The sequence below is a fragment of the Zingiber officinale genome, chromosome 1A, assembly GCF_018446385.1.
Source record: "Zingiber officinale cultivar Zhangliang chromosome 1A, Zo_v1.1, whole genome shotgun sequence".
Taxonomy (NCBI): Eukaryota; Viridiplantae; Streptophyta; class Magnoliopsida; order Zingiberales; family Zingiberaceae; genus Zingiber; species Zingiber officinale.
The window spans coordinates 115,439,404-115,451,239 of record NC_055987.1 but is presented as its reverse complement, the minus strand read 5'-3'; the positions used below and the strand labels follow the sequence as shown (position 1 = coordinate 115,451,239).

Below are 11,836 nucleotides of genomic sequence, written 5' to 3'. Positions count from 1 at the left end.
GTGACCCCCCTAGGGCCGGTCCCACGGATATGGAGGGAGGTAAATATAGATACACAGGTGGAAAGTGCATAGCGGAGACGTTAACCCCAAGCAATGACATAAATAAGATAATACATATTATGTTAATGAATTTTCTCTTCCTCCCAAATAAAAATAATATAAATATTTTACTTTCCTATTTTTTATTTTAACTTCCCATATTTTTTTTAATAAATCTTCCTTCACTCATCTGTAATTATAAATTACATATATATGTGTGTATGTTTTTCATAAATTACTGATTTTAAAGATAGACATTAAACTCCGGGTGGCAAAATTAAATTCTCTCTATATAATGCGGAGCGGGATACCGTCGTGTGGGCACGCTCGTATTCCTTACTCGCCCTTCCTTCAGACGTCCCTCACGGTTTCTAGGGTTTCCGATTTTGCGCCTACCATGGATCCCGCCTCCAAGAAGCGGAAGGCCGACGAGAACGGCAATCTCGCCACTTCGATTCCGGCGGCGGAACTCACTCTCTCCGACGGGCGCAAGATTATTGACGCCTTCTCCCTGGACCAGTTACGTGGCATCGTCGCCGCCGCTATCTGCCGCGGTGAACCCGGGCTCCTCGCCGATGTCCGCTCCGTTGCCGATCTCGACCAGATCCAGCGAAAGCTTTTCATCCGCGGCCTCGGGATGGACACTACCACGGACGCTGTCCGTTCCCTCTTCTCCATCTACGGAGAGGTCGAGGAGGCTGCCGTTATTGTCGATAGAATCACGGGGAAGAGCAGAGGATATGGATTCGTCACCTTCCGCCACGTCGACGGGGCTCTTCTCGCTCTCAAGGAGCCCTCAAAGAAGATTGATGGTCGAATGACCGTAACCCAGCTCGCTGCCGCCGGCTCCTCGGGATCCGGTGCTACTCAATTCGTGGATGTCTCCCATCGCAAGATCTATGTGGCGAATGTCCCTGCTGAAATGCCTTCAGACCGCTTGCTCGCTCATTTTTCCTCGTATGGGGAGATTGAGGAGGGGCCTTTAGGATTTGACAAGCTGACTGGGAAATTCCGAGGATTTGCACTTTTTGTGTACAAAACAGCTGAAGGGGCCAGGAATTCTCTTATGGAACCTAACAAAAACATCGATGGGTACAACTTGGTTTGCAAACTAGCCATCGAAGGAAAGAAGGGCAAGCCAGGTGCCCCAGTCCCAGGTGCTGCTCCTGTGGGAGGGATTCCAAGCCAGCCTTTGGGTAATGGCGCTGATATGGGTCCTGATGGGATTGGATTAGGTGTGCAGAGCTCTGTCTCAAGCCAATATGGCGGACCAGGTGGCAGTTTCAGTTCGTATGGTGGGTACTCCGGTAATGCTCTCCCTACCGCTGCTGCTGGACTGAGTCACCATCCTAATATACGCTCATCATTTCCATCCTCAGTTGGTGCAGTCACTCCAGCTCTGTCAGTTGGTAGTCAAATGCCTTCAGGTGGAAGTTATGGTATAGGTTCTGGTAGTTATGGTGCTGTTCTCGGGTCTTCTTCTCAGTATGGTGGCCCTGGCTCTGGTGGCTACGGAGGTTATGGTATGAGTTCATATGGAATGCCTCCGAACCCTGGTGGAATGCCTTCAGGTGGTTTTCATGACAGCGGGCATTATCCTCTATCTTCATCAGTGTATCAGAATCATCATCACCAGCCAGCAGGTTCCTCTCCTGGACAGAAGGCTTCAAGTGGAGGTGTATATCCGAATGTTCCACATTATTACTAAGGTAACAGATTGCCTCTAACAGTTTCTTTTAGTTTACTTGCCTCTTTGAATTTACTTAGATTTTAGCTTGTATTGTTTGCTCAATTTAGTAGTTTTTCTCTCTGTGTTTTCTCTTCCCTCATCATCCCTGGTATTTATTTATTTTTTTTAAATTGTTAATCTTCACTTATCACAAAACAGAAAACTAGGTAGTGTACAAAGATTCTATATCATATTGAAGGAGGTAGGTGTGATATTCAAAGGTTTGTCAGTTAAGTTGTTGGTAAGGCAGTGGGAAGGAATACAGGAAAGATGAAGTAAAGGGAAATGAAGGGTAAAGGTTCTTTATATAATCTTGCTTTTGCCCGAGTCTCTGATAAGTTCTTGGAAATAAACATCACAAATTAGCAAAGACAATTCTATCCTTTACCTTCGAAACCTAATAGAGGTGAATTAGGTTTAAGCATTTTGTTTTGTGTCCTATTTTTTGTTCTTATGCATCATTCTTGGACAGTAAGTTTAGTTTTTAGGTGAGTCATACTGTTTCTTGATTATTAGTCTCGTGTTGGTTTGGTTGCTATTGTTTGCTGACCCAATTGTTGGGGCTTACAACGTATGGTTACAGTTCATCGATTGATACTGTTGAATTTATCATAATTTTAATTTTGCTTAACTGGTAATTTTATTTTATTCTAAGATGTTTTTTGATTGTAAAGTTGCTGACTATGTTTGTGTTACATCCTTGTATATGATTTCCTTTTGCTGGTTGCATAATTTAACTGAAGTAGATGATATTAGTCCATTTTCTTCTTTGCTTTTCCAAGTGTCACAACTATATTATTAATCATCTAGGTGTATCATTAATGTGTACCACAAATGCTCTAGTCCTTTTTAAAGAGAATTTGAAATTTTTGCAATTCATTGGGAAACTGGTTGTGCTATTAACTTGGTTGATTTTGCATGATTTACACTAGAACTGCCCTTATGTTTTTTAGTTCTTGAATTTGTTTCATATAAGTAGACCAATACAATTCCTCTCACAAATGGTGTTAGATGTATTGTATTTCCATTTTAATTGCGACCTCACATTTTTTTTGTTAAATTAAAATTTTCTTGGTTCTTTTTTTTTGCATTTAATATTTGTTATTTGAATTCTATATCTGGTATGCTTATTGGACATGTAATATTTGGTGTATGTAGATTTCTTTCATGATGCTTAATTATAAACTTTTTTATAGTAGCTGAATTTTTTACGTGTAGATGCTGCTCTTGTTGGTTGCTACTGGGAATATCATACCGGTTCCCCTGTACTAAAATTTTGTACAAGTCCTGAACCATTCCTAACAACCTATTGTGTTCTTTAGAAATTAAATTTGGAATTGCAAACAGAACTTAACATTATTGATTCCAAATTCAACTTATCTGTTCTTAGAGGTTTAGACTTGGATCGCAAACGATGTTTAACATTATTGATCCAAATCCACCCATGTTACAAATTCGATTAAATATTAATTTCAGAGATCGGTTTCCAAGTTAAACATGGCGAGGCACTAGGCCTTCTTGGATATGGGAACATCCACCACTTCCTAGACAAAACCTTTCAACGAAATTCAATATTTAATCTCCTTATAATAACTATAGATTTAACCAAAAAGAACAATCGAATCACAAGTTCGAAAAACAAAAGAAATACAAAATCGAAAACATAAATTCGATAGTCTAGATTCATTAGCCTCTTGTGTTTGATATTTCAAGATCTAAACAAAAGGATGAACTAATTATGATGCGGAAATTAATAACTAGTTATACCTTTTGTAACTTATAAACTTCACAATCTTCTGCTGTATTTCTCTTTTTATCTCGGACGTCGTGTGGACGACGATCTACCAAGACGAGAATCCACCCAAGCCTCCTTCTTCTTGCAAGTTTCGGTCACCAAGAGTCTTCTAGAGATGAAGAACTTTGACACCAACTAAGCTCCAAGGGATGCTAAGAAACAAAGTCTCCATTCTCTAATTCTTCTCCAAGCTAAATCCGACCACCAAGGACTCCCCAAGAGTTGATGCCGCTGGCCATCAAAGAAGAAGAAAAGGAGATGAGGAAAGATGAGGGCCGGCCATCACCAAGGAGGAGAGGAATAATAGATGCGTTGTTATGAGATGAGGCACCTCTACCCTCTCTTTTATATTTCTTGGTCTTGGCAAATAAGGAAAGTTTTATAATTAAAACTTCCTTATATTCATTGCCAATGTCTAAGAAGGAAAATTTAATTAAAAATTTCCTTATAAACCTTTCAATGGCCGGCCACATCATGTCTTCCAAACAAGGAAAATTTTAAACAAAAAATTAAAACTTCCTAATTTGTTTCCGAAAATTTTTAAAATAAAAATTTCTCTTTAAAAAATTCCCTTCATGGTTGGTTATAAAAGGGAACTTTTATAAATTAAAATCTCTATATTAAAAGATGTGGATAATTACAAAAAGGAAAGTTTTCTCCAAAATAAATTTTTTTTTTTTAACTACAAATAAGGAAAGATATCAAACCTTTCTCTTAATCTTTTGTAGAAACTATAAAAGGAAATATTTAATTTTAAAACTCTCTTTTAAATCATGACTTCCACATAAAGAAAGATTTTAAAAAATAAAATCTTTTTAATTTTATTGTGGTCGGTCACCAACTTGGGCTCCAAGTTAGGGCCGACCACCTACTTGATCCATCCAAGGTTTATCATGGCCGACCCTTGTTTGGGCTCCAAGCTAGGCTTGACCGACCACCTTAGGATGGGTAAGAAGGTGAGTATGGGTGGGTATAAGACTTTATAAATAAGAGGCTACGACAGGGACCGAGAGGAGGAATTGGTTTTGGTCTCCCGATGAACTTGAGCTTCCCGTGTTCGCCCAGAACACCCAACTCGAGTTCACCAATAATAACTCATACCACTAAAGAGTTATTATTGAACTACCGCACCAATCCCATATTACTATATGGGCTCTTTCTTATCATGAGTGTGTTAGTCTCCTTGTGTTTAAGATATCGAATGTCCACTAATTAAATGAGTTACTGACAACTCATTTAATTATTATCTAATTCCAAGAGTAGTACCACTCAACCTTATTGTTATGTCGAACTAAGTCCACCTGCAGGATTTACATGACAATCCTTATGAGCTCCTCTTGGGGACGTCATCAACTTAGATTCCTAGGACACAGTTTCCTTCTATAATCAACAACACAGTATAAATAATATTATTTCCCAACTTATCAGGCCTAATGATTTATCAAACTAAATCGCACCCTTTGATAAATTAAAGGAATAAATTTTAAGTATATGTATTTGTTATTATATTAGGATTAAGAGTACACACTTCTGTTATTGTCTTGTTCTTTTATTTAGTCAGTATAAAAAGAAACTACCTTAAATGGTCCTGCTCAATACACTCATAGTATACTAGTGTAATTTTATAGTCAAGATAAACTAATACCAAATTACATCACGACTATTCCAATGGTTTGTTCCTATCCATCTTAGTCGTGAGCTACTGTTTATAATTTGTAAGGAACTGATAACATGATCTTCTGTGTGTGACACAACACATTATGTTATATATAATATAAATTAATTGAACAACTATACTTAGCATATAAATGTAGACATTTGACCAATGTGATTCTTTTATTTCAAAGTAAATGTTTACAAAAAGCTAGGCTTTTAGTATACACTCTAACAACTCTTAAGTTTTCCATCCAAACTGCGAGTTTTGGCTATTAGATGTTGAAGTCTCAAGTTGACTACACAACATGTTTTGACTAGATTTGACTAATTTTCACCTTGGAACACTACTAGCTTTGAGCAGCATAAGTTGGTGAGACCATAGTGGGTATGTTTTTAATTAACTATTGGCCCTCAAATCCAAAATGATTATGCTGGCTATTTTGGACATGACCAATTTTAACCTTGAAATGTATAGGCTTATGATGCATGGGGAGAAACTTTGGGTGCAACGTTCAAATTAGAAGTTTGCAGAGAAAAACATAGGAAGGTAATTCGTAAACAAAGAGGAGCCGCCTCTAGGTTTAAACGAAAATATTTTTTTTATTCTAATCAAAACCAGACGGCATATTTTTACAAGAGCCCTAACCCTTATTAAATAACCTAAGAAATAAGAAAAAGTCATAACACACAAAAGAAAAAGTAAAAGAAACTTTATCCTTTAAAAAAGGAGATAAAATCTAAACTAATTTTTAGAAAAGAAAACTAATCCTAAAATTTAAACTAAATAAAAGAAAAAATTAAAAGACAAAATCTAAACTAATGTATAGCCAACGAAGAGGAGCTGCCTCTAGGTTTAAACGAAAATATTTTTTTATTCACATCAAAACCAAATTTAACATATTTTTACAAGAGCTCTAACACTGGTTAAATAATCTAAGAAATAAGGAGTCACAATTGTTACAAAAGTAAAAGGCAACTCATCCTTACAAAAAGGTGATAAAATTTAAATTAATTTTTAGAAAAGAAAACTAATCCTAAAAAATTAAAATAAATAAAAGAAAAAGTAAATTGACCGAATCTAGAGTTCATCAAAAGACATAGCATAACACATTCATGACATGGGGCATGGGATGGTCATGTTGACCACTAGAAAAACGATTCCACCTCGTTCGGACTCGGAATAGAGCACAACCTCAAGACCCAAAAGGGAGACTGGTAGCCTTGTTTTCTTCTTGTCATAGCTTGAAGGAGAACATAGTTGCATAGGAGGACATAAATTGATTGTACTGCTCGATGCTCCTGCATCAGCTTAAGTTTAGAAGCTTACTAGACATAGCAAGGATAGATACTTTTCTTATTCGTGAAACCCTGAACTAGCCCATGCTATTCTTTACTTCAAATCAAACCATGGGAGATGCATTGCATAAAGAGAACAAGATATCTCCTAGGGGTTATTGTAATGAGGGACTCTTAAACCTCAAGTTGCAGCAATCATAAATGTTTAGGATGAAACTCATGATATTATTGCTAACAACAAATATCACTTTTCACAACCTGTCCCAACTGTATACTCAATCAACCCAAACCAATGCATGTGAAACTTCCATAGACCAAATCAACCAAGCTAAACTTACTATCTACCAATCCCATTTAATTCCTTGTTGCCACTTGCTGCCCTCACCCTCCTCTCCTGAGTTGGATGTTGACACAATGGGAAGGCTACTTCACATGACAACAATGTCCGCGACATTTTACCAAAGGGCACACTTAGCTTTCGGAATTTTCCAAAGGGTGCACCACACTTTGTTTTTTTTACAAAAGGGTGCACTTAATTTCCAATATACCCCTCAAACAGCTGTAACTCCAATCTAACATCCAAAGCATTTGACTTGAAGACTATTTGAGCCACCCAAATGTCACCTAGAGGTTCGTCCTAGACAAGCCCTATTTTTCATGCAATTTTTCCCGCTCAAAGCACTATTCTGGCGATATAACAACCAAAAAAAGGTGATGGTTTAGGGTTTATAACTTGATGCATATCATTACTTGACATATAATTTACATTCTCATTTATTATCTTCAAGGCTTTCTCATGTATGTTTTCTAACTTTTATTCTGAGTCACAGTTAATGGTTTATTTATATTCTGAATGTATATTATTAAAAATACAGTGTATACCATTGTTGTTTCTATGTTGTTTAGAAATATTATTTGATGATATTTAGCCATTATAATGGATTTAGGGTTTACTGTCCATTGTTGCCTAGTTCAAGGGTTTAGAAATACAATTTGATTGTGTATTTACAACCATTATAATGTACATCATTGAACATTGAATATCTAATAATTAATACATGGAGTTAGTATTACTGTCCAAAGAATTAAGGTTCTTTTTATTCATTATATTGACATTGTAATTATTCTATAATTCCCTAAAAGAAAAAGGAATGGTCATTGCCCACCCAATATCATAAAAAAATATTATTTTAAAATGGGTTTTTCAACGTTGCACCACATTAGTCCCAGTCTGTCTAATGCAACACCATTGTGGTGCTAGTCTCTCTAGCGTGGCACCGCAGTGGTGTTGGTCTCTCCAACACAGCACCACAATGGTGCTAGTCTCTCCAATGTAGCACCACAGTGGTGTTGGCCGCTTTAATGCAGCACCATTGTGGTGTTGCTTTCTCCAACACAACATCACTGTGGCATGAAATTCCTCAACATAGCACCATGGTGTTCCTAGTTTTTTCAACAATGTCAATCGTAGGTGTTTATGTTTTGTTCGACGCAACTCCACCATGGTGCTATTTGAACAAAGCATCACCAACACATGTGTCACTTGGTACAAAGTTATATCTTCATCTAGGAGCCGCCAAACTACTCTTGCATGAGAAGACTAACTTTCCTACACTATCCTCTTCCTCTCCATAGCTAAGTTTTAGCAATCCTGAATGCCTAGGTTCATCAATGAGCTCCGATGGGATCCAATCCAAGTGCATTAGGTTTATGTTTTTTCACTGAGTGCACCGAACCCTAAACCCATAGCCTCATGGCTTTGTTTCTTGTGAAGAACTTGTTTCATAATTTGTGTTAATTGACATAAAGTCATATCTCTATCTAGGAGCCCCTAAAACCATTTATGCACAACAACACTAAACTTCTCTACACTCCCCTCTTCCTTTCCATGCGTAAGATTCATCAAACCTGAATGCTTAGATTCATAATTAGTTTTGATCAAAACTCATTGATGACCCTATGAATCTTTGATTGAACCCAATCCAAGTGCATTAGGTTCCTGCCTTTCCATTGAGTGTCACCAAGCCATAAACCTATGGAGAACCTGGTTATCATAAACCAATCTATAGAGAGACCAACTTCATTATGGTGTTGCATTAATCAGACCATTGTAGCAATAAAGGTGGAATCTGCCACTAGCGGCCCCATACGACCAACCCCATAACCATCTGTGAGGAGGTAAATGAGGAAGTTGCAGTTGGCTACTACAGGTAGGACATTTTTCACGGCTTTGTCGAGATTTGATCCCTTGCCCATTGTAGCAATATCTACCCCGCAGTAGCCAACTCAACCATGCCCTAGAGGCTACCGCATTGATGAGACCAACACCACTATAGCGATGTATTGGAGAGATTAACACCACTGTGGTGCTATGTTGGAGAAACCAACACCACTAGGGTGCTATGTTGAAGTAATTAGTACGACGGTTATGTTGCGTTGAAGACAACATCATAGTGGTGCTGTGTTAAAGAAAGTAGAACTATGTTGGTGCTGCGTTGAAGAAACAAGCTCTGTGATGGTGCTGCGTTGAAGAAACCATTTTAAAATAATAGTTTTTTCTAATATTGGGTGGGCAGAGATCATTTCTTTTTCCTTTTAGGGAGTTACAGAGCAATTACAATGCCAATATAATGCATAAAAAGAATTCTAAATTCTTTGGACAGTAATATCAAGTCCTTGTAGCAGTTATCAAATGTTCAATGATTAATGATGTACATTATAATTGTTGTAAATACACAATTAATTTGGATTTCTAAACCCTAGAACTAGACAACAATGGACAATAAATTCTAATTCCATATATTAATTATCAAATATTTTAAGATCTACATTATAACCGCTAAAAATCATCCTAAAATAATATTTCTAAACAATATAGAAACAACAATGGTATACATGAATTTTTATATAATATACATTCATAATATAAATAAATCGTAAACTGTGGTTTGTAGAAAAGTTAGAAAACATACATGAGAAAGCCTTGAAGAGAATAAATGAGAACATAGATTATATGTCAAGTAACAATCTGCACTGAGCTCTAGAGTAACCCTAAACAGTTTTCTTTGTAGAAACAACACTCTTTCACTTTTTTTTTTGGGGTTATATCATCGGAACAATGCTTTGAGTTGGAAAAGTTGTGTAAAATAGGACTTGACAAGCACGAATCTCTAGGTCATATTTGGGGCTTGGATAGTCTTCGGGTTGGATGCTTTGAAAGTTGGGTTGGAATTACAACTATTTGGGAGGATATTTTGAGAATTAAGTGTGCCTTTGGTAAAAATCAAATTCTGGTGCACTCTTTGGGAAATTCCGACCTGAAACTCTTTGGGAGAGAAGGGTATTGGATTCCTAAAGTGAGGTACGATGACCTAAAATTATTACTTATTTTGGGTTTATAATTCCTAAAGTTGCTACATATTTGAGGATTTTGCAGGATTAGATCTATTTAACATTGTCTAAAGCTACTAGATGGTTCTCTAAGGCTTTAACAAGAATACCTTAAAATTTAAACAAACATTCTAGGTATTTAGTTCTTAAAACTTCTCATGACAAAGTAAACTTCTAAAACTAGAATTATTACTTATTTTGGGTTTATAAGATGACCTAAAATTATTACTTATTTTGGGTTTATAATTCCTAAAGTTGCTACATATTTGAGGATTTTGCAGGATTAGATCTATTTAACATTGTCTAAAGCTACTAGATGGTTCTCTAAGGCTTTAACAAGAATACCTTAAAATTTAAACAAACATTCTAGGTATTTAGTTCTTAAAACTTCTCATGACAAAGTAAACTTCTAAAACTAGAAAACATAAAAGTCTCTGAGCATTATGTACCAATCTTTAATTGATTGTTCATCGTGTCAAAGTGATTTCCTTGCAGCTTGTCAACTTAGTCTTGTAGAGGCTGTGAGAATTTTGTCGAACAGTGATGGCAAAAGAAAGAGAGGATTCAGAGAAATATAATAAGAAAAGGGAAGGTAAGCGCGATAGAAGGGCTACATATTGCAATTTCGGCGGAAACATTTGTTTGTTAACTTTCGGTTTGAGTTTTTTTGGACGGGCAAGTTAGAGTGCAGTGGTTTGAGTGAGCAGGTTCAAAGGGACATTTCCTTTGGCAGGTAAAAGCAAGTGGGTTGCCATTTCAAAATGGCATCTCTTTGATAATTTGGTAAAAAAGTGCGCTCTAATATGATTTTTTTTCCTATACCGATGCCGATCCGATATGACCCATATTTTTAGTTTTTTGAATTTCTGATATGGATTTTGATACTGTCATAAATTGTCCAAATTTAATTTGTTTGTATGTTTGCAAATTCTATCATTTTGTTTTTGCACCACTTTCTTCTTTAGTTATGCTATTTATTCAATATATTATATATTTAGTGTTTTTTTTCCTAGTATTTTAATATCACATATTAACAGAAAAGGCCAATAAATATGTTTGTGTATGGTTTACACGTGGCTAAGTTAGATTTTGATATTTAATTGTTTTTGTAATTGTTGTATTTCTCTCATTCTTTCATTAATTTGTATAATTAATGAACATTCTGTGCTATGATAATTATATCTCAATAATCGTGGTTTAGTATTTTGGTCATTTGTAGTGCTCTATAGAGCAAATAATTGCAACACTTTATTTAAGGTGACAATTTGTTTTGTGTTATTGTTTTGATATATTTTGATGGTTGTGTCGTCAGGTGTTTGGGAACATGGGAGCAATGATTTGAATGATTGTGCTGAATTCGGATTTGTTATCTGCTTTATGAATGGTTTGCAAAGTTTTGTGGCTTCTCTGCCCTGGAATGCACTTTCCTTTCGGAATGTTAGGTGTAGAGATATAATTGATCTAAGGTTTTAGCACTTCATTAACTCTATGGTTGTTGATGTTTAATAATTAACTTTGTATGCTGACTATGTTACCTCTTAGAATGCAACTGGTTGCTCGTCTCAAGTTGAATTGTTATCTCGTATGACTTGCTTACCTTCTGTAGCTTTATGCTTAGGTGGATTACCATTAGAATCTCACGGTAAGACTGAGCAATAGTATAATTTGATTTTCTTGTTTAAATTTTATGAATTTTAAAATTTGCATGCTGCTCTCTACGATTAATTTTTTTTAATGTCCGGTGTTGTAGTCTCAACATATGGCATAGTCGTGACGTGTGTGTTTCTTGAAATTTTGTGGCTGTGTTGCATTTATTTTGGTTGCTATTATTCAAATATTAAATGTTTGTTTGGTTTGAATTGTGGTGGTTGTTCCTTCAATGGTTTGACTGGCATTAACAATTATGTTTTTTTTTTCATCTTAGATACTCA

General features: G+C 36.1%; 1 protein-coding gene across 1 annotated transcript; it reads left to right on the top strand.

Annotated features, from left to right (window-relative positions):
* Positions 1 to 342: 342 nt before the first annotated feature.
* LOC122028972 (UBP1-associated protein 2C-like) lies at positions 343 to 11,483 on the top strand. Its single transcript, XM_042587943.1, has 2 exons — positions 343 to 1,748; positions 11,218 to 11,483. Exon 1 carries the CDS (start codon positions 437 to 439, stop codon positions 1,745 to 1,747), a length of 1,311 nt encoding a protein of 436 aa, XP_042443877.1. The 5' UTR covers positions 343 to 436; the 3' UTR covers position 1,748; positions 11,218 to 11,483.
* The last annotated feature ends 353 nt before the right edge of the window (positions 11,484 to 11,836 follow it).

What these genes read in the sequence shown, in the direction of transcription:
- LOC122028972 (XM_042587943.1), top strand. Translation starts at nt 437, where the DNA reads ATGGATCCCGCCTCCAAGAAGCGGAAGGCCGACGAGAACGGCAATCTC.